The 23,517-nt window shown below is 33.7% G+C and overlaps 2 protein-coding genes across 3 annotated transcripts; one reads left to right on the plus strand and one right to left on the minus strand.

Moving 5' to 3' along the window:
- Window positions 1-467: 467 nt before the first annotated feature.
- Window positions 468-13,178, minus strand: LOC100373326 (LIX1-like protein). The gene is made up of 4 exons (XM_002736395.4): window positions 12,971-13,178; window positions 3,251-3,414; window positions 2,445-2,585; window positions 468-1,247 (listed from the first exon to the last, which is right to left on the minus strand). The coding sequence occupies exons 1-4, from the start codon at window positions 13,176-13,178 to the stop codon at window positions 846-848; spliced, it is 915 nt and encodes a 304-aa protein (XP_002736441.1). The 3' UTR covers window positions 468-845.
- On the plus strand, window positions 13,179-23,083 carry LOC100372581 (low molecular weight phosphotyrosine protein phosphatase-like). Of its 2 annotated transcripts, none has more exons than XM_006818556.3 (6): window positions 13,179-13,292; window positions 13,704-13,917; window positions 14,897-15,084; window positions 18,649-18,710; window positions 19,153-19,252; window positions 22,749-23,083. In XM_006818556.3, the coding sequence occupies exons 2-6, from the start codon at window positions 13,806-13,808 to the stop codon at window positions 22,833-22,835; spliced, it is 549 nt and encodes a 182-aa protein (XP_006818619.1). In that variant the 5' UTR covers window positions 13,179-13,292; window positions 13,704-13,805; the 3' UTR covers window positions 22,836-23,083. The 2 variants fall into 2 exon arrangements, with proteins under 2 accessions (XP_006818619.1, XP_006818618.1); XM_006818555.3 differs by lacking the exon at window positions 14,897-15,084 and adding an exon at window positions 15,422-15,609.
- Window positions 23,084-23,517: the final 434 nt, after the last annotated feature.

Here is a 23,517-nt window from a genome sequence, read left to right on the forward strand (position 1 = left end):
GTCATCAATTCTGTGATATCATGACTTTGATCAAGAAGAAACATACTTTATATTTTACTTATTATGGCATTCTAAACTGACTGCCTGTCAGACTGTTACCACATTTATTATTTTAGTACAAGTAAAAGCAACAACAACTACATTTCACTGATTCCACTAAAAAAAATAATCTTTGTTCACTGCTAAACATTGGGGATAAATAAATCATGGTTGGGGGGGGGGGGGGGCGTCGTGCAACGCCAGTATGAACATGCACAATGCATTGTACACATGTTTACGTTGCTACATGTATGAGTCCATATTGAACAGGACGCGGTGCAACAACCACAACCCTTCAACGAATGTATCAACAAATGGTCCATTATTGCATCTTTAGGACAGGTATGATTTAAAAATAAACTAATCAAATTAAAAATCAGAAAAGTGGCAGTTTTCTTATTAAAAAAAAAAATTCATTCCACTTATAATTTGTACTCTGATTTGGTTTAATGGAGAGAATATAAAACAGTGCTTTGAATAACACGCGAAATCGATGAAACAAAAACACAATGATTGAATGAATTAGTCACAATTGGTGATGAGCTGTTTCGCCATCCACCATGTGACTAGGCACAAACCAAGTTTATTATAAGGTGATTCATAATTTATCTGCATTTCACTTAAATTGCTAGCAAACGCAGATGGGAGTCAATGCTACTATCAATATATTTATCATATTTTATAGAAACACAGACACAGGTAGAAAAACTTTTAAAATGCAAGATGCTAATCTGACGTAAAGTCATTTACCCTTCGCTGTAACTGATGGCATTTTTTCACTTTTTTTTATCTCTGGGAATAATCAGCTACACAGCCCCCAACTGGTTGAATGCCAACACTAAAATGTCTTTCTTTTCTTTAGTAAATCTCAGTTCCCTGCCAGCCAATCGGGCACTTTCAATTTCTTGCTCACAAATCTCCATTTCATTTGCAATACTACTGGGCACTTCCTGCTCACGTGATATCCAGTCCAGCGCCATCTGACTACGCATGTCGTCGTCCAATCCACGGTGCGAGTAATGCGCGAGCACCTCCTGACGAGAACACTGCCTTTCCCTCATAGCCTTCAAGCTCCCGTTCCAGTGCAGTAACTGGAAAACTGTCATCAGTTCTTGAAACTCCAGCATGGTTCTGGATTTATTGGACTCCAGCATAAAACGGAAGGCTCCTATGCCAGTATTGGGATTGTCTGGGTCTTCATCATGGGCCTAGAAAAGATCACATCAAATAATAGTTGTTACTGGGACTTACAAATAATTTATTGTCAACCCAACCTTCTTTATTGTGATCACTGTGTGTATAGATTTGTTTATATTAAATTGACAATGATGTGACTTTTGATTCACATTATACAACACAACAATAACAGTCAAAATAGGCACAAACAAATAAAGACACTGTAATGGGCTAGCCAAGAGAGGCATAAATAATCAATTCAATACACCAGATCATGAGAACTATTCCACCCAGTCATTTCTTCATAACAAAATAGAATGAAGACTGACTCATCCATATAGAATTTCATGAACTGTACAAGTCACCCACACATCAAAGGACTGTATTGTTCTAGCTGCAGTGAAGTATATAGCACAGGAAGCAAAGGTCGGTGTCTGTAACACTTCATTATGTCAGAAAACACATCTTCAATATATCTTCAATAATATTGTTATTTGTACAGCTGAGTTTCAACAGTTGGCATTTGTGTGTATCAGAGCTTATCAATTGGTTCAAACACTAGCCTCAAACAGTTTTTTTCTACATAAGTTGGGCTTCTTGTTAACCCTTGGCCAGCCACTAATGGCAAATTACCTTCATGCTGTAAATGCACTGGGTTTTAATTTCACTATTTTCACTGGCGGGTAGGAAAAATCTGCTAAATTGAATTCACATCATCATGTTGAATTACAATAGAATGCATTGTTTTTCACTGGAAAATTTGTGAACTTAAAAACCAGAGAATAGGCTCAAAATACCAACTTAGTAAAATAAAATGCCAGTGAACATAAATGCTTGTACAGTATTTGGCTCCAGCAAATAATGTACAACCATAATCTCTCCATTAGTAGGGTACTAGTATATGTTTATGTAAATTACAGGTGTTGATAGACCTAATTAATTTAATTATCCAGCAAACAAGACAACTGGTGGTTTACAAAAGAGTATATTGCATATACATGTATGCATATGCTGGAGCTTCTAATAGAACAGATACAGTACAATTTACCAAACAATCCCCAACTTTAACACCTATGTGGGTGTGAGATTATTAATCAGCTAGTCCTGCATGCAGTTTATCTCTGCAGCACACAGCTTTGCTCTTCTCAAAGAGCAGTGGATTTCCATACACTATAGCCTCCAGGTCTGTAATTAGATTCTGTTGAACTGAGTAATGGAATCACACTGACCTGGAATGAATTCTTTGCTTCAGCTACTGCTTTCTCAATGAATTCTGTTGTTATCTTGCGAGAAGGATGCTCATTGAACACCGAATTCATTAAAGCAATTTTGGCGGCACTCCTCCTAGCTTCAGCTTTGGTTGGACAATTCTGTAAAGATGAACAGGAAATGACAGGCCTATTAGAAACTTGTACATACAGAAATTCAAGGTCAATTTATGCCTATATAAAACCCACTAGTCTATAAACAGAATAATTTTTTCAGACATCTAATGTTTCACTGGTTAAAACATTACTGGGGAAAAATTGAAAAAAATATTTATAGTACAGCAACTTTTCACAAAATAATACAAAGTTACAAACTTTTGTAGCTGTGAATATTTGAATGGGCTGCATTGCTCTTCCAACACAGAGAAGTAACTTTTGTAATTATAAAATGTTCATCCTCAAGAAAACCTTAAATCTAAAACATTAACAGAACCTATCATGATTTCAACAACCTTTATACAACAAAAAGTATTTTTAAAGTATTATGTAAATTTTGAAAATTTTACTATTGAGCTAAAATATAGCTAAATTATAAATAAAATGATTCAATTAATTCCTTAATATTATTATATAAACCTCTTGAAATTCACACAAGACAAATCTTGAATTTTGTGTCCATGAAAAAAAGTAAATTTTGAAACTATGAAAATTTCTCTGCTGTCTTGACATGGAGTGTCAGTGACTTTTGCAAATGTCTTCACAAATATCATAGGGTCAAGCAAGCCATGAAAATTGCTAGCAGTGAAAATTAAACAGTTTTCAAATACCTGAAAACTAGCAAAGCAGCTTCCTCCTGGTAGTGTAACAAAACAAACATAGGGGGGACTGTTAGACTGCACAGACTCGTACACTACTATAGAACCATTCTTTAAATCAGCTCCCCTAGCAGCCTTCATATTCCAAAACTCCTGTAGAGCTTCTACCACATTGACTGTAAAAAGAACAAATTGTTAATGATGCTGACATTGACAGACAGGCCAGGGCTAAAAATTAACCGTAGCTCAAGGCATACAAATCTTGTTCTGGGGGCTTCCATTTTCCAAAATTAGTAGCCCAACTGGACTACTAAAAATTAGCAAAAAATTTATTTTCTTTTTTTCTTTATATAAAACAATTTGTCTTAACTTGGGTGTCCAAAACAAATTGAGCAAAATTACATTATTTATTTATTTCTATTGACACTTTTTCTGCAAGGCTGTATGTAACTACAAAATGTACATGAAGGACTATCAAAATTACTAAGAAACCACTAGCTCTTAAATCTAATAGCAAAATTTTGTGCCATGCAGGCTATCAGTACGTGCAAGGACAAATACAACAAATCAACAAGTTTGTGACAATAACACAAAGTTTATTAGATGTAAATTCCTATTCAAACGCAATATAATTTCATTGCCTAGATCAGATAGAAGAAGATATAAGAGCCTATTCATAAAACACAACTGGTATTTAAACATACATCTTTTGATATACAAAATGTACAGTGCATATAATTTAATGAGAGCATAAAAGATACAATAGAATTAAATCTTATAAAGCACTGTAAATACAACATCAGCACATGGGTCTAAATAAACATATTACTATAATATACTGTAGTAATTTGGCCGACAGTAAAGTGCACATCTTCAACTGAGACAAGTTTAGGGTAGTGTTTGTGCATGTACAGTAAAACAAGTGAGAGACAACGTTAGCAAACATGTGGAATTCATGCATGTTGAAAGATTTCACCAGGTGTTCTTTAGACAAGCAGATTATGGCCCAATTTAATCCAGAAATACATCATCAAATCATTACCATTTCTAGCACTAAATTACTACTTTTTATAGTGATTTTACATACATTGAATGAAGGGATCATTACCTGCACATGCGCAGGAATTGAATCCTAAGTGATGATAACTGATTAAAACAAAGACTCATGGGTGGGCGACTCCTCCCTTGCTTTAAAATTACATGTATAATCACCAGATTTTTAAATGAGAAATGCTTTATAAAAAGAATGTACATAGCAATATACAAATTACTGTCTTTAAAAATAACAGAGAATCAAAGCCAAGCCAAGCAAGATTACTACTGAATGCCAACACTATATTATATTTTGTTTGATACATACTGTATTACTCTAATGGGTGTTTATTTACAACTAACAAGAAACACTACAATTATATACCATGCGTACACGAAAAGGAGTACACGAAATGTTTTTTTCTCACCAGACAGATTAACCATTGGATATGTACACAAATGTATGAACCTACTCATACCAGAAGAATGCAACATGGGAGGGACTTTTATTCAATTGCCCATATACCTCCATGAACAAATATTCCACTACAACTATATGCATGCACTCCCCTACACTACAGGAAATTTAACAAAGGGAAAACACATGACTCAGCAAACAAGTACACAATGTCCAGCCCACTGAAATTCAGCCATTCAATACACTCAGTTGAATGTAACGCATCACTTAATACTGAAGTTTGGACGTTTGTGTCCAGACACAATGAACATGCTTGGGGTGAAAAGTAGATCCAAGTTACATTTACATCTGGAATTTAAACTTTCAGATGGGTCATGTTGACAACAGATTCCGACCTAAATTAAATTTAGAATGACAATGAAACAACATACTACAAGATACTAGAATGCAGGATCTTCGTTGAATCTAGTGTGTGCAAAATATATATCCCCATTGAAATATCTAACTTTAATTATGCGTGGTGGTAAAACTGACAATTGTTGCTTGATGATGGCCTTCATAATATTAACATTCTTTGACCAGGATTTCTATAGATAATTACCACAATATTGAATTTCATTTCAACAATATGTCTCTAGTATATACTTGTCTATCTGTATATTGTTGAGGATACATGTACCTCAGAGAGAGAGCGCATTTTTCTGCAGTGAGTAGTATACATGTAGATGAATCTATGGTTGACAATCCAGTCAGGACAGTCACAACTTGTATTTAATGACCAGTACAGCTTTACAATTAGTATTGCCCATAGAGGCTTTCAAGAAAAGCAACAAGACTTCCTAACTTCATTTGTAATTCTTTATGTCATATTAATTAACGCATGTGTTCACATAAATTGCTGAAGTGTTTCTATGATAAAAAAAAATTGAAAAATGTATCCATGATTCAGTATAGAACAAATTTTAATTTGGTTTATTTGATTTTATATTAGAGCAAATACATGTATCAACATTCAAATGACCACTTGCTTTGATGAGTAATGGCATAGTGTCACGTACTCCAGGAGACGCCAGGCTGTTGCCGATTTGTGATTGCAATAGGAAAATAGATAATTTTTTTTATGGGAGCTTGACAATTTATCCTTTTATTTCCATATGAGAAATTATTTCTCAACACAAAATTAATATCACTCTCATAATTTGCCTCAGTGCTTTCAGGTGAGCCATTTTTCACTCTCCATCCATTTCAAAAGCAAGGCCTGCAGTACATGTAAGTGAGTTATTTACAGTTTTGAACACCTATCACCCCAGGTTATATGTCTGAGAACTATAAAGTGATTGGCAAATAAGTTGAAAAAATGATGTAACCTAGGGAGTCATATCTTTAGCAACACACATGCAAAAATCCCTATTTATACATTACAAGTCGATTTCTATTACTAAATGTAGGGAGTTTCATGTCAATAAACACTGAACTGAACTGAACCAAAGCACCATGTTGACAAAGGCTATTGTGCTCTTCAGTAAGGTTTGGTGTTTTAACTTTTCAAACCTAACTCACATCAATGTCTAGTCTTATATCAATAGCTTGATGGAAGTAAATTTTTCCAGTCCTAAAGCAATTTGTGTCTTAGTGCCCCTAGAATAAAGAACAACCTTATCTCTGAAACGTTCGACAACTGTTGCAGACAAGATGTTGATTAATGTTGCTTGGTGAAAAAGGAAAGTAATGAGAGTTTGCAAGTGTACCATTCTAGATGATGGACCATTTACTGATTTAGATATAAATATCAGAAGATGAACTGCAAGAAGAAAGTCTGAGTCTACTGTAAAGGGGTTAATTATTCACTGGGTTTTAATTTTGCTAATTTCGCTGAATGAAAAATGCGCATAATTAAAATCCAGTGAATATGTAAAATTTAGCATAGAACACATTATGTAAATGATAAAACAGTGAATTTAAAACCCACCGAATATTCCTGAAATGGTAAATCAGCAAAATTTAAACAATTCTTTTGTTTGTTGAATAAACAAGATTAAAATTTGGTTTGCTTTCATACAGTCAAAACATCATTATTTAGGCAGGCCTGAAGTAGCGGTTCTTTGGAATGCAGACTTGTTACCTCAGATGTGTCTAACATGGGCTGACCTCAACATGTTGTTTCTGCTTGGCATTTTTCTGTATTTATGTAGCAAATCTCAATGAAGACATAGTTTGCATCATCAGAATGGTGTCTTAAACTAATTTTAATCATGAATGGTGAGAAGAGTGGGCACAAACGATTGGTCCAATACAGCTTTGAGGACAAGTTGAAGACTTTCTCAGCACTGCAATTCTTGTTAACTATCTATCGCTTCAAAAAATGCTCGCAGTAGTCTCAATTTATTTTTGCTTGTGCTGTTGTTCTCTATACATTACAATATCTTTTAACTCGGTGCAATTTCTTGTTTGAATTACTACTAGTATTTTTGAACCATTGAGTAACTGAGTTTGGTTTTATTTGTCTCTCCTTCAGTTGACTCCAGTTGTTCTAAATTAGTACATACATGTACATGTACACTTGCTGTGCACTAAACATTTAATTAAATCATTATACCTGTAAGTGCAAAGTAAACAACACCCCAGTAACCAGTTATAGTGTTGTACACATGTACTTGATAACCTTATTAACCCTGAAAACTCAGAATGATTGACAGACACAGCAATACAGTTATGACCAATTTTCCCCAGTCACCAAAGGCTGTCCCAGTAGAGCAGCTACAAATGTACACATGACTGGAACCAATTCTAACAGATACAGAAACATGCAACTGCTGTCTGAAACAAGTTAATCAATCTTCTAAATATTGTTTTTCTTACCTTATATTTATATGTTAGAAAAGTTATTTTGTGCAAATATTCATATTTGTTACAGTACATTATATAACAGGTGGACTAGGCTACGGTATATCCATTCTAAATATGTTAAAAAAATCTACTTATGATACAAAATTAACTTTTAGACAGTTTTGTTTCTAGGACCCTTTGATACCCTCAGTTGTCACCAAAGTGCAGATATATTTTAGGAATTTCAGTCTTGTTAAGAGGTCACAATGTTGACAGACATTTATTAAAAATCAAATGCCAATAGCGATGATCTGCATTACATGCATTTCATACACTGGACAACTCTGTATGGTTACATAAGATCTATTTTTAGTAAGAAAATTATAGTCTTAACAAATGGCAGTCTGTACAGATCATATATCTTGACACAGCAGAACCCATTAACTGTTGTGGACTTTATAATCTTTTTAAAATACAAGCTCTTAATTTTAAAATTTTTTTAAAAACTCTAACTAGGGAAACGTACATGTAAAATATTCCAGTGTATAGGGTTATAATTTTGTCCGGTGCGACAATAGCTGCTGCAACTGTTTTGTTCTTACCACATAGGTTAGAGGTATACATGGCAGGTTGGCTAATCATTCAAGGAATGTGGAGGCCACCACCAGTTGTACTGACTGTGTTATCAAGCAAAACTCAACAATAAGACTATTTGCTATTTGCATGTACATGTGTATCACAGGTGCGTGAAATTAACACCAAATGAGTTGACTAGTGTACAGAACATACTAAATTTTAAATACAGCAATTTTAAATGTAAGTAACCTTAACCCTTAAAAAAAATCTAATTTCATAACAATTCCAGAATTTAGTAATATTGTGAAAATGTTATTGTCAACCATTTTTACTGACTTTAACATTCACAATTTGAAAATTTGAGGGTGTATACGAGGAAAGAATTTGTGAATGTTCACAAATATGTCAAAAATGAAGAATTAGAACATAATACTGAATTGGCTTTAACATGTGGATTCAGGCAGACCCCATGCAGCCACACTCTGGCACATGAAATATGGAACTCAATCTCCAACAGTCGGTTTGAAATGAACACCACATTCTACTTAGTAAGCAACCAAATCAATTGGCTCTTCCAACAATGATACAGAATCAAAACAATGATATATACATTTAATTCTAAACTAATGTCAGTCAGATTACTTGATATTTTGAAGAATTTAGTGGGCAGTGTTCATCCAGGCATCAACTAAACAATAGTGTAAATTACATTGATGCATGCCTGAATACAGTTCTCCCAGACTTCCATCCACTTTACCACTCAACAACTTTGCACGTGTTTTTCTTACTCCAAATCCTTTCATGAAAAGATTTTCCCTCCCACTTTTCAAGAATACTTGACATCGTCCAGACTGTTTCTACATAGCTTGCGGCACTCAACTCTCACACAAAAGAGCAATAACAAAGAAAATCCCAACTATATTCTTTCGCTATGTCCCATGTTTGTGCTGAAGTTAGTCAACATTAACATACTAAAATTGCATTGTGGGAGTCTCTAAGTCTATGTGAATGCGTGTACAGAAACATGTACATGTATCTTTCATTGTGGTGTTCCATTCCTCAGGATTAAATTTGGTATTCTGAAGAAATGCATGAAATACTACATAAATAACTTCAGTAATACATGTACATGTACATGTATGAGGGAAATGGGGAAAAGTGTTCAGACAGGTTTTGATTTAATACCTTACTTAAGATAGTCTATATTTGAATGGTTATATAGCCATAGGTTACTCTAGAAATATTTTTGTGAACTAACACAATGTTGTCAATCATTTACAAGGTTAACAGTAGATGACCAGTCTTGCATAAACCATTCAACTGTGTTTTTAGAGTCATGTATAAACTATCCACTTTCAATTTAATAGCATCACACTACACTTTGTATATCAAAGAAAACAAACAGAGAACTAGAAGACAGGCAACCGTGAACCAATATTACTGATATTAATTTCAGCACAATACCAGCTATAGACAACATATAAAAACACTTTGTGGTGTTGAGTGAAAGAAAACATACTCATACAGTACAGTACAGTCCCAGCCAGCATAACTTAACTTACATGTTGGTTATCAGTGGCCAATTACAATTAAAGTGAGTGTCGTTATCACTAATTCTTAGTAGCATTTACCCAAGTTACTAATATTAAGCAGAGACTGTACTCTGCACAATTGTGATATACAGGTATGGCAGTTCTGAAAGCAAGCTGAGATAACCTGCTAGAAGCTAGCTAAATGTTAAGTTATGCTCAGGCCATACTTTTTGTGCATTTTGAAAAATATAAATTCAGAATCCATGACCTGATAACATCTATAGTAGTGTTAGTACTAAAAATTAGAGACAAATACATATATATAAAGATTTTCAGTTTCATAAATAGAGGAATGTAAATATGAACTGCAGCTATTTGTATTTTCTTTGGGCACAGCTGTGTTAAACAACATCACAAGTTGCTTGGACGCATAACTCTGTACTATGTATTTTTATGGGCTCTTTGTGAGCTACTGTGGAACACCGGTCTAACAGCTACCGTAAGTCAAGAAAACAGCACAAACTCAACTCTGAGGTAATCCTGAACAACCAAATTGGTAAGTTGCACATGTAAGGGTAAGTTGTTAAATTGTTCAGGAGAATCTCAACAACTAGTCCTAAGTAGTGTTGTTTTTCTACCATTGTTTTCAACGATTATGAAAATACTAAGATGTTTGCTCCGGAGAACATACAATGTAAACCTAAACTGGTACATGAATGTAAAAGCCAGAACAGCTACAGCTACCGCTACCAGGTCTTTTCAAATCCTACATATATTAATAAGTTGTTCAGGTAGCAAAATAATGGCTTCAGTTTCCTAATCAATTTGAAGCTAATCCTGCACTACAAAGTATACATTATTTTTTATAAAGAACATTCACAATCTTAAAATGTCACAATTAAATTAAATCAACTCAAGAATGCAGCTATTTGCGATAGAGCCCTAAACAAAACACAATTGAAGTTGTCATGTGATATGTAAACACTTAGGTCTACTTTTACAACTAAAGAAACCATTTTCGTTTGTGTACAAATGAAACTAACTGTGGTGTCTCCTGAGGCAAACAATTTAACTTTTTGTATCTCAAGAATGGTAATGGTTTCCTAGATAATTATATGTGGACTTCTATTGTAGAAGTCTAAATATGCAAAACCAATGGGTTTAAATATTATTTGTGGACAAAACAATAATTTGTTCTGTTAACTTTGAATTTTATACTAGATTTTAATTTTAAAGCTTTTACGTAAAAGCAAATTGTGCGAATCTTCAAAAACTGGACTGATTTACAGTAAAGACTTCTTAATTTGACTAAAATTGTGAATAATTAACCCAGTTTTAATGTAATTGGAATCTTGTGTGAATTACATTTTAGATTGGATAGGGTTATTGGAACCAAGTATATTTTTTAATAAGGCCTTAGCTATCAGTAAATAAGTTATTTTGTGCTAGTCAAGGTTATTGTTCTAAAATAACCTACTTAATTATGTAAATAAAATTAATTATTTCTATTATGTGAAAAACCATCATGCTGACGGAAATTTCTAGGGAGACCACTACATATACTAAATATGAAACTCTACTGGACACAACAAGATCTGCCCTTTCCACCAAAAAAAACCCTTAAACGGATACACTTTCAAAACCATCGGTACAACCTCTACATGATTTATGAGCACTATTCATGTACACTTGGCACCCCAAGGTGCTTGTGTAATTGTACTAAAGTCTCTTATTTACAACTTAACACCATATAAATCAAAGACATATGGTAAATGTCTGAAATTTCAATTACAGGAAAACTATTTTATCCTCCAGGATCCTCAGTAGCATGTGTTAGAAATAATCCAAGGCCATGTGTAGGCATTGGTGATGATTGTTGTACACTCCACATATTATATACTGGTATAATCTATAGGAGCAATTGACCTAACACTACTGAGAGGCAATGTCGTAAATGTACCACAGGGATCTAAATACCCTGGTGCACACTGCACTATGCACATAGATTATTAGCTAGTGCAAGTAAACTTAAAATATAATGTGCACGCTGTGCATGTAGAAACAACATTTTCTCATTAAAGCCTAAATTAAGTTCAACCAACATTGTGAAACAACTAAAAAAAAAACAATTTTTTCGTGATCGCATCAATCGAGAACCCATAAATTTTATTTAAACTTTAAAAGTAGTGCATTTCACAACAAGTTAGTACAGGTAAATTTCAAATTCAACATGCACACTATGCATGCAGGGAAAAAAATTCTATTTCAATCCCTGTACCAAAAACAAAATCACAAAATTAACTGTCACTCTTTCTCATAATATCCCAGAGAAATTTTAACTCCTACACAAAATTTGGTGATCTTCACTAACATGCAGAATTCAGGAAAAATTGTCACTCTGGAAATTACATTGTAAAGTAGTTTACAGTTTATATGCATGGACGTACTTGGCCTTCTCCCTAAATTTGAGATGCGGATGGTTATTACAAGTGCAGGAATGACAGCTTATTAATACTAGAATATGGAAATGTCAGAACATAATGGACCCAAATTATTACTAGTATCTTCTTTTCAAAAAGCAATAGATTAGCTTTCAAATATTTTTTTTTATATACTAGTATATATATAATTATTTAGTATAATCTAATTTCTACCAACGAGTTGAGAGGAGCACATCTGTCATGAACCATACAGCCAAATTGGAGCACATGTTGAATGACAAAGTTTGCTAGCAGTTGTTTACTAGTTTAGGTGATATATCACTATGTTATGCATGATGTTACCAACAACGCTTGACCTTTGTCCAGCACATTAATCTGCTATATGATCCCTTCATATAGTGTGTCATTCACAGTTAGTGAAACATTATGTACCAGTATTACCATGTTACACTTAATACCTTTATAGATTTAAGTGAAAAACGTGAATTTATTCTAAAATGATGCATATCTGAAAGTTTTTGCTGTAAGAAATATGAAATTCTCTCATAATTTCAAATTGATTTGTGTCCCATGAGACCCAACTATGAAGCAACCGACCCACACATACACTGACCTTATGAGTCATATTGAATTGCACCATGCCAGGTGTCGTCACAAAAATTGTGATTTGCCATCCACCACTGGATAAATATAAATTTCTAACTATATATTTTTATTATTTATAATCCGGGCTTATTACAATTTGAGCACAGTGCGATAAATCGCAATCATTTCATGAATTGTGTCGTGGCGACATGTCATGTCATCACACAGGCGGTTGAGTCGAGTAGGACCGTACTGTGAACAACAACAACACATCGTAAACACGAGATTTTGGGGGTTACAAATACTAAAACTAACAAGTTACCTCGTCCATATCCATGTGTGTGTTTAGCAAAACTGTTCACCACTGCGTCTACAGCTTCCTTCAGTATCGATTTCGCCCTCTGGTCAGTCATATTAGCCTGAGGTGGTCGCGTTGTCCCGGCTACCACACCGGGGCCAGCCGAAGCCCGAGCTCTAGCATTGGCACCCATGGCAGGAACGGGCCTTTTGTGTACAGGTCTGGTAGCCATTTCTAGTTCTGGGTGAAAAAACGGGAATCACTTCGCGTACGGATGGCGAATTGCAGCCAGAGAATACTACGTTGGAAATACTATATATCAGATGAGATCACGCTCATCAGTCCGGTAAGAAAAAAATTTCTCACAAATGAGACCTCCAGCTGGCAAACTACAACGTAAACTCAGTCTACATGACCTTTCACAACTCGATCGGCTTCGAATATTTTGATACAGCCGTATGACAAAATCGTATACATGCACTAGACAAGTCTTGTATAAAATAGTTCGTTACGTAATTTGTTTCGTGTCAGACGATTATCTGTGACTGTAGCGAGAATATGAACTATATAAGGTTTACATTTCTTTTCGACTAAAATTATTTTAAAAACATGTAACTAACAATAAATATTCAAGCCCGACTTGAAGCGCGGATTGATATGTAATTAGTAATCTTGTTCAGTTTCCCCAATTACTAATAACCTGTTTGGAGAATTTTGCCGGATCTATTTTTTATGTAATGGACGTTTCACTTTTCAGGTATTGAAGTTGAGAGATGTCTGCGCCATAACAGCCATCGTTTCTTGCTAAACTGTGGTGCCAAATCATTGCCGGGGACAACAGAAAAGCAAAAGTATCATAATGCGACCTCTTAACTTTTTACAGCCAGCTTGGAGGGCCACAATCGTACTGAATGCTGGGATAGGAAGCATGGCTGCTACGGGAAAGAGATCGGTTCTGTTCGTCTGCCTCGGTAATTAACCACTTAACTTTCTGTAATGACCGCTTTTTAAAAAAAAATTGACATTGTCCCAAAATACATCCTTGAGTGTAATTCATTACATGTCGATGTAGCGTATTCAACTGCTCATGGAATAATTTATTTTTAAAACCGGTATACACAGGTTATCAAAATCGGAAGGAATAGACTTTAGATTAAGTAGTGTTTTTGGCCCACCTAGGTCAGGTTGATCCCACACTTATTACGGAAATGAGTTGTGAGGATATATAATTATTATGTGTACTTGTGTTGATCGCAGGCACGACTTTAAGATGGGGGGGGGGCGTGGCAGATATGTTAGAATGTTATTCAAAATATTCTAAAACATAAAATTAATAATTATTTAGATTATTATTGGTGGTCTGTAGTAATACTGAAATTTTTTTATGTAGGCAGTCATCAACTGAATTAGCAGTAGTTTTGCATTGTTTTGTGTTTGAATAGGTCAAACATCGTCTGTCAGTATACAGGGTCAGTGGTGATGTATCAGTGCTGTATGTACTGACAAACAATGCTCTGGGCCTATCCAAACCCCAAATGATGCAAAATATAAATAATATATAACGGTTTAGTGATGTCTATGGTTACAGTGCCATCATCTTTAGCTGATTTTTCTTGAATTTTCTTTAGATTTATTATCTATTATAGGGTAATATCTTATCTGGAACATACAACAAACCTAAAAAAACTAAATAGCAAATATTCTCAGCATATTTTTGCCACAAAAACACAAATAAATAAAACCTGTTTTTGATAAAAGAAATGTGTGGAAACTAGAGAAACCTGCTATTGATCTAAGTATTGAACCAGAACAAATGTATCTGTTGTCTGCAATGACAACTTTTTCTGTCTTTCTGTGCTATTCTCTCTATTCCTTTCCCTCTCTTCTCCTTCTTATAACATTTCTATGGATCTTTATATCCCACTTGTAATCACATGTACACATTTCTAGGCAATATATGCCGTTCACCAATGGCAGAGGCAGTTTTCCGTAGCACAGTGAAACAGAAGGGAGTAGAATCAGAATGGAAGATTGACAGCGCAGCAACCTCAACTTATGAAATAGGCAAACTGCCTGACCCAAGGAATCTAGCATGTTTAAAGAAGCGTGGATTATCATCAACACACAGGGCTAGACAGGTATACACGTAGCGTTGGTGACAGTAAAAATGTCTTTAGCTTCCTGATGTACTGGATGCTACATGGGCATTTTGTTTGCAAGGCTGTGGATAAAAGACTTGATGAGTGCTGGTGTTTCTCTAACAACAGTTAATACAGTTTTGATTTGATTTTCGATGTATTTTGAATATTCAGTATTATGCAATGAATATAGTTCATTTAAAAAAAAATCAACCTGTGGCTATCACAACAAATTCAAGCAATTCAAGCCTAGTCTTTTATGCTCAGCTTCAATTATATTTTAAGATTAATATAACAAAATAATTAAGATCAATGTCCATTTCGTTCACGCCAATAGGTAATATTTGCCGTTCCCCTATGGCGGAAGCGGTATTTGCCCATACTGTCAAAGAACATGGATATGCTGATGAATGGACAATTGATAGTTGTGGAACCGCTGATTATCATATAGGCAAGCAACCTGACAAACGCGGTATTGCTTATTTGAAGAGTCAAAACATTCCTGTTAACCATCGTTGCCGGGAGGTACGTGTTCCCGATATCACGTCCATGCTTAATAGTCCCTGTTCGGACGCAGTTCGAAAACGGGGACTTATGTTTTGACCTCCGTGCGTGCATGCGTCTGTGCGTGCGTCCGGATCTGTATCTTAGAAATGCCTGGACCAATCACAATCAAACTTCACACATACATCATACATGATATTATACATATGCACGTCAATTTGTTTTACGATCTGATTCAAGATGGCCGAATAGCGGCCATTTTTGTGCTAAAAATCATCAAAATCAAGCATTTCTCGGCTGTTTACTGATAGATTTTGTTCAAACTTGGTATATACATTAGACATTATAGGACCTTGATGCACATCATTTTGTTTCACGGTTTGATTCAAGATGGCCGAATGGCGGCCATTTTTGTGCTAAAATATCCTAAAAATCAACCATTTCTCGGCTGTTTACAGATAGATTTTGTTCAAACTTGGTATATACATTAGACATTATGGGACCTTGATGCAAATAATTTTGTTTTTCAGATAAGATTCAAAATGGCCGACTGGCGGCTATTTTGTTTTAATGAATGGGCTTCTAGACCCATATCTCCGACTTGTTTTGACTGATAATATTTTCAGATTTTAAATATTCATTATACATCATGTCATAGATAAACAGATATATTGGTTTGACGTTCCTATTTCAAATGTTGGTCATTTTTGTGCTAAAAAATCATCAAATATCAAGCATTTATGGGTGGATTTCGTTCAAACTTGGTACATACATTAGACATTATGGGTTCCTGATGCTCGTCATTTTATTTTTCAGATTGGATTCAAAATGGCTGACTGGCAGCCATTTTGTTTTAATGATTGGGCTTCTAGAGTCATATCTCTTAAATGCTTTGACTTATTATATTTAAATTTTATATATTCATTATACATCGTTATATATATACATGTATTCAAAATGGCTGATGTTGAATGCTGTTCCAGAGCAATATCTCTCAATATGGTCAAGTACTTGTTTGACGATCAGATACAAATGTCAATCATTTTAATGTTAAAAAATCATATTCCTGATATGGTTATATTCCAGCTATATTACTATAAACAAAACTATATATCTTAAATTTAATAACTAACGAGGACTGTGCCATGCATGGCTTGTTCAACTTCCGTACATCATCCTTAGTTTTTGTGTTGTATTTTTGTGCTGCATATATTGGCTTGATAAAAATCAAATTTCATTATCATTTATTAGCATGTGGTTTCCATGGGAATTCAATTTGCGAAAAGTTGTATGATGATTACAAGCTACCTGATATGTGAACAAATCAAACTTTCGTATTACATCATTTAGACTGTTGCGTCATTTCAGTATTTGTCATTGAATAACAGTTTATTATCAGTACATGCAAACACATTGTAGACACTGAATAACTCATAATTTAGATATAACAATTAACTAAAATAGATTACTTAGAGGTCCTCCACAACCAATACTAACAAGAGGTATTTCAAGAAGCAGTATTAATAAATAAATTAAATTTTTTGAGTGCAAAAACAACTGTCAGTATCAGTACTACCATACTCTTTCTTCGGCAATAGCCATGATATACACTTTTTATTGTAAGTGCAACTACTTCAGAAAGAAATTCATGAAACTGACCATGAGAAAGTGGATGAATGTGAAAAGTAGAGAGCCAACACCTGTGTACATGCTTCTCAGTGTGTGCGCACTCATTAATTATTTTTGTGGAATATGCAAATATTTCATGTGAAGATTACATACAATTTGATTTACTGAATTAAAATAGATCTTTAGTTTTTAAATATACTGAGTAAATTTGGACATGTAATTGTGAAGAATGAGAATGAAATCGCCCAAGACTGTTGCCATAGAAAGTTCTAAATTAAACATTACCTTACTCATGACTCCATTTTTAGTGGTTCTTTGCTAAAAAAAAGTAAATTAATTAATGCAAGTTGGAACATTCATTTCCGATGTCACTACAAAGTGCTCACCACTGGCTGGCAATGCTACAGAAAAAGGATGTTATCTGTATGGGGTATGTTTTTAACCAAAGTCAAAAAAATAATACCAGCATAAAAAAATAACACTAGCTAAAATTATAGTTGCGTGGTGTGAATCAAGTACTGCAAACTATTATCATAGCTACAACAATTAGTACAGCTTGAAGCCAATTATGTATTATGCTTTCCTCGGATTTCCTTGCACTTCTGATGTAATAATTAAAATAATATGGTCGGAACTACTTTTAATTTGTAAACAAAAATCAGTTTTCAAAAGCACAGCATTATAAGGGGGAATGTTGCCTTTTTTTAATAAATGCATATGTGGAAATGTTAATATTTTTATGCCCAAAAAACCTTGCAACATTATGACCATTTCCATAGAAACTGGCCATCTGAGTCTGGCATATCCTGGTGCGATAATTTCGTAAAACATTAAGGACAAAATATAATCCCTTCGAAACTCAGGTCATAATTTCAAATTATCATGGTCTATCCATATAGGTAAATAATCATTTGGTATTTCTCATTGGTGTGACATCATCTTTGACTCGGGACACCCTATACTTCGAGCAATACGACCACTATACAAGGAATCTCCTGTGTGTGATGTCATCACAGTAGTTTATAATATTGTTATTTATAATTATTGTATAATAGTTGAATTTTTCACCTGAAAAAAAAATTGCTATCTTGAGTTCTCGTACAAATAAAAAATGCAGTTACTACACTAGTCTTGAAGTCACCTTTACAGACTACTGGTACCTTGGTATTGCACTTTGCAATATTACTGATAATTTCAATCAGTTTTAAGTACATTTAGAAATGTTTTCCTTGAAATTTGGTACCCTCAGTTGAAACTAGACACGCACATGTTTGTAGAATGTCACTTTCTATTATATTCAATAAATAGCTTCCAATATGTGATGTTGGAACACGTATCTCCCTGGCAACAATATTAGATGTTATTTCACTTATTACAGTGATTTGTCAAAAAGACTTTCATTCCATTGTTTTTCATTTGAATTACCTACAGATAACCCAGGAAGATTTTACAAAATTTGAATACATTTTTGGAATGGATAACAGTAACATGCAGTAAGTAAAATGGAAAAACAGTCAATGCTATTGGGAGAAAATGATATTTTCCCTTTTTTTTTTAGAAATGTATCCCTCATTGCATGTCACCATATAATATGAGGTTATGATCATGAGACTATCACAATGTATGCCCAAAGGTTGTGTAGTGATCGTACCGAGCAGCATTTTGGGCTGTGCAATTGTTTGTGTTAGTTACAGAATATAGTTTTTATAGTGCACTATATAATGCTTCTGTGTCCAGTATAAACAAAGAAAAGTGTTCAAATAAGACATCAATAACCTGGAACATAGTTCTCTTGTACAAGGCAAATTTCAAATGTTTAAATGAGTTCTGATACATTTTAGAAGGATGGCTGGTAAGGTTTTGTACGAAACAGCAAATTCTATAGTATTTGGTTCTAGATGTATAATACCACCAGTATATATATTTTTTTTTCAGAAATATAAATCGTGTTAAACCCAAAAATTCTACTGCAAAAGTTGAACTGTTTGGTTCATATGACCCTAAAGGTCAACTTATTATTGAAGATCCTTACTATGTAAGTATGCTGGTAACCCCTTAGAACTATGTAAGTATGTTTTAACCCCTAGAACTATGCAAGTATGTTGTTAACCTCCTAGAACTATGTAAGTATGCTGGTAACCCCTTAGAACTATGTAAGTATGCTGGTAACCCCTAAGAACTATGTATGTATGTTTTAACTCCTAGAACTATGTAAGTATGTTTTAACCCCTAGAACTATGTAAGTATGTTGTTAACCCCTTAGAACTATGTAAGTATGTTGTTAACCCCTTAGAACTATGTTAAAGTATGCTGTTAACCTCCTAGAACTAAGTATGTGTTAATCCCTTAGAACTATGAAAGTATGTTGTTAACCCCTTAGAACTATGTAAGTATGCTGTTAACCCTTTAGAACTATGTAAGTATGTTGTTAACCCCTAGAACTATGTAAGTATGTTGTTAACCCCTTAGAACTATGAAAGTATGTTGTTAACCCCTTAGAACTATGTAAGTATGCTGTTAACCCTTTAGAACTATGTAAGTATGTTGTTAACCCCTTAGAACTATGTAAGTATGTTGTTAACCTTTTAGAACTATGTAAGTATGTTGCTAACCTTTTAGAACTATGTAAGTATGTTGTTAACCCCTTACAACTATGTATGTTGTTAACCCCTTAGAACTATGAAAGTATGTTGTTAACCCCTTAGAACTATGAAAGTATGTTGTTAACCCCTTAGAACTATGTAAGTATGTTGTTAACCCCTTAGAACTATGTATATATGTGTTAACCCTTAGAACTATGAAAGTATGTTGTTAACCCCTTAGAACTATGAAAGTATGTTGTTAACCCCTTAGAACTATGTAAGTATGTTGTTAACCCTTTAGAACTATGTAAGTATGTTGTTAACCCCTTACAACTATGTAAGTATGTTGTTAACCCCTTAGAACTATGTAAGTATGCTGTTAACCTCCTAGAACTATGTAAGTATGTGTTAACCCTTATAACTATGAAAGTATGTTGTTAACCCCTTAGAACTATGTATGTATGTTGTTAACCCCTTAGAACTATGTAAGTATGTTGTTAACCTCCTAGAACTATGTAAGTATGTTGTTAACCCCTTAGAACTATGTAAGTATGCTGTTAACCTCCTAGAACTATGTAAGTATGTTGTTAACCCCTAGAACTATGTATGTATGTTGTTAACCCCTTAGAACTATGTAAGTATGTTGTTAACCTCCTAGAACTATGTAAGTATGTTGTTAACCTAGAACTATGTATGTATGTTGTTAACCCCTTAGAACTATGTAAGTATGTTGTTAACCCCTTAGAACTATGTATAAAGTATGTTGTTAACCTCCTAGAACTATGCAAGTATGTTGTTAACCCCTTATAACTATGTAAGTATGCTGTTAACCTCCTAGAACTATGTAAGTATGTTGTTAACCCCTAGAACTATGTATGTATGTTGTTAACCCCTTAGAACTATGTAAGTATGTTGTTAACCTAGAACTATGTATGTATGTTGTTAACCCCTTAGAACTATGTAAGTATGTTGTTAACCCCTTAGAACTATGTATAAAGTATGTTGTTAACCTCCTAGAACTATGCAAGTATGCTGTTAACCTCCTAGAACTATGTAAGTATGTGTTAACTGCTAGAACTATGCGAGTTTGTGCTAACCCCAAGAACTATGTAACTATGTGTTAACCCCTAGAACTATGTTAGTATGTGTTAACCCCTAGAACTATGCAAGTATTTGTTAACCCCATAGAACTATGTAAGTATTTGTTAACCCCATAGAACTATGTAAGTATTTGTTAACCCCCTAGAACTATGTAAGTATGTTGTTAACCTGCTACAATGATGCAAGTATATTGTTAACTCACTAGAACTATTTAGGTATGTGTTAACTGCTCATATTCAGGGATGAATTTTGTGTTTACTAAATACCTTATTTTCACGAATTAACCAATTCGTATGTGTTCTACAGATAATTGGGTACCACTCATCAAATTTCAATAAAACTTGTTACTTAGGTGCATTTGGATAATCCACAGATCTGATTACTTCAGGGTTGATATCTATGCATATTTATTACCTAGCTTGGGTCATGTCACCTGACTAATATGCATAACTAATGTATTAAGCACTGCTGCACATATTGTTGGCTAAGATATATGATCAAAATATCAAGTCATCATAGATGGTCATTATACTTGGTACCACCCTGATCATTGCTTTATGTTATATTTTTTTGAATTATGGTACTCTATAGAACCACATGTACTTAAATGTGAATTACAAATGGTCAAATTAAGAGACATTTCAATAATTTAGCATGCAATGAATAAATTTGTTGCTTTGTGTATTGAAAATGTGCTTCAAGTAAATACTGTGTATTTTTTATTTGTACTTCATGCCTCCAAAACCCTTAGCACATCAGAGTTCTTTCTAAGCTTTCTATGTAATTTTTGACTCCCATGTGCAAAGCACACAATTGGGAGTCTTTGCAGTTACCCTGTCTGTATGTGTGTGTGTCTGTTCGTTCCACTGATATCTCCTGAATCGTATTTCGGTTTTTAATGAAACTTGGTGCATAGATGCTCTGGGCTAATGCGCAGATTTGATTAGGTTTTGGTTGAAATCCATACATATTAGTTACCTAATTTGCATTAATCAATTTTCAGCTTTTGATATTTCAAGTATTATTACTTCATTACTTTTCAATGAAACTTAGTATATAAATGCTCTAGAACAATTCAAAGACCTGATTAATTTTAAGTAAAAATGTGTGCATATTAATCAACTAATTTGCATAAAACTGATATCGCAAGTACTAATTATCCCATTTCAATGAATCTTGGCACATAGATGTTCTAGGACAATGCATAGGCCTGATTAATTTTTGGTTAAAATCAGATCATATTAATTACCTAATTTGCATAATAAATAATAATTTTTGGTTCTATTCACGTACATAGATGATCTGTGACAGCACCTATCTTAATTCAGTGAATCTTGGTACATATGTACTCTAACACAATGTGATGATCAAATTAGTTTTAGGTTTATATACATCTATAATAATTACCTAATTTGCATAATAATTACTTTTCAGCTTTCCATTAATAATCATCACATTATAATGAAACTTTGTACATGTGCACCCTGAAACATGTACATTTATAATTTGTATAATAATTCATTTGGTTCATTGATTATCTATTATTAGCCCATTTCTGATATCAAAAAAAAAATCAGATTTAAATTTAATTCATCGCAGAGGTGCTCTGGAACTAAAAACCATCGATGAAAAATCAAATGTATTTTCAGTATATATTATAAATTTTGATAATGTGAATCACATTTTTTTTTTCATGTTGTGCATCTCAAATTGCAAACAAAAATTAGTTGCCAAGCTTCTCGTTTGTAAAGCAAATTATAAATTTTGAATTAATTGTAATGTGTCTCCAATACTCTCAGCACACAGGAGTTCTTTCTAAGCTTTGTTTGATTTTGTTTCACTTTGCAGGGAGGAGATGAAGGTTTTGAAGAAGTTTTTGAGCAGGTGACCCGATGCAGTGAGGGATTTCTTAAAAAGATTTATGGAAAACCATGATAGTTCCCTTCCTTGTAGATGTTCTCCAGTTAAATCTCTGTCTATTAGTTGAATCACGAGATTTTTTGCTAGAACAATATTTTGTTATTTTTCTCCAGTAATTTAAGTATCATAGATTATATCTGTCTACTATGAGACAGAACTAGTTATTGCTTTGAATACACTTTTTAGTCACTACTGGGACTAAATTTGGAATGTTTATTTAATTCATGGAATGAAAATAAATTATATACCACACCCTTACTGAATTTACCTTGGTAACACACATTATTTACCTATGAAACAAAAATCTTATTTCAGGTTTCCATGACAACAATGTATTATGTTAAAATGAAATGACCTTCCTTGTGTATTACCAAAATTACAGCCCATCAAATTGCTGTATGTCGTGTTGCTTGATTAGTAAGAGTATGTATTTCTGTGCTCCATTCATGCGATTGGCGCATTGACTGAGAATTTGATTTCCTAAAGTTTTTAATGTTTTATTGTCATGGTGACCAGTTGAATTTGTCTGTCTTGTATACTTTATAAAATATGTTTTTCTGAATTGTTGTTATAGGAACTTTAGAATACTTTCTCATCATAGTTTTGGAAGAAAATATAAACATGAAAATTACCACTTTTTGAGTGATAATAATAAAAAAAGATAAACTTATTCAAGCTATTCAATAAAAATGTGCAA

Source organism: Saccoglossus kowalevskii, chromosome 7 (assembly GCF_978046115.1).
Source record: "Saccoglossus kowalevskii chromosome 7, keSacKowa6.1, whole genome shotgun sequence".
In the NCBI taxonomy this organism is placed as follows: Eukaryota; Metazoa; Hemichordata; class Enteropneusta; family Harrimaniidae; genus Saccoglossus; species Saccoglossus kowalevskii.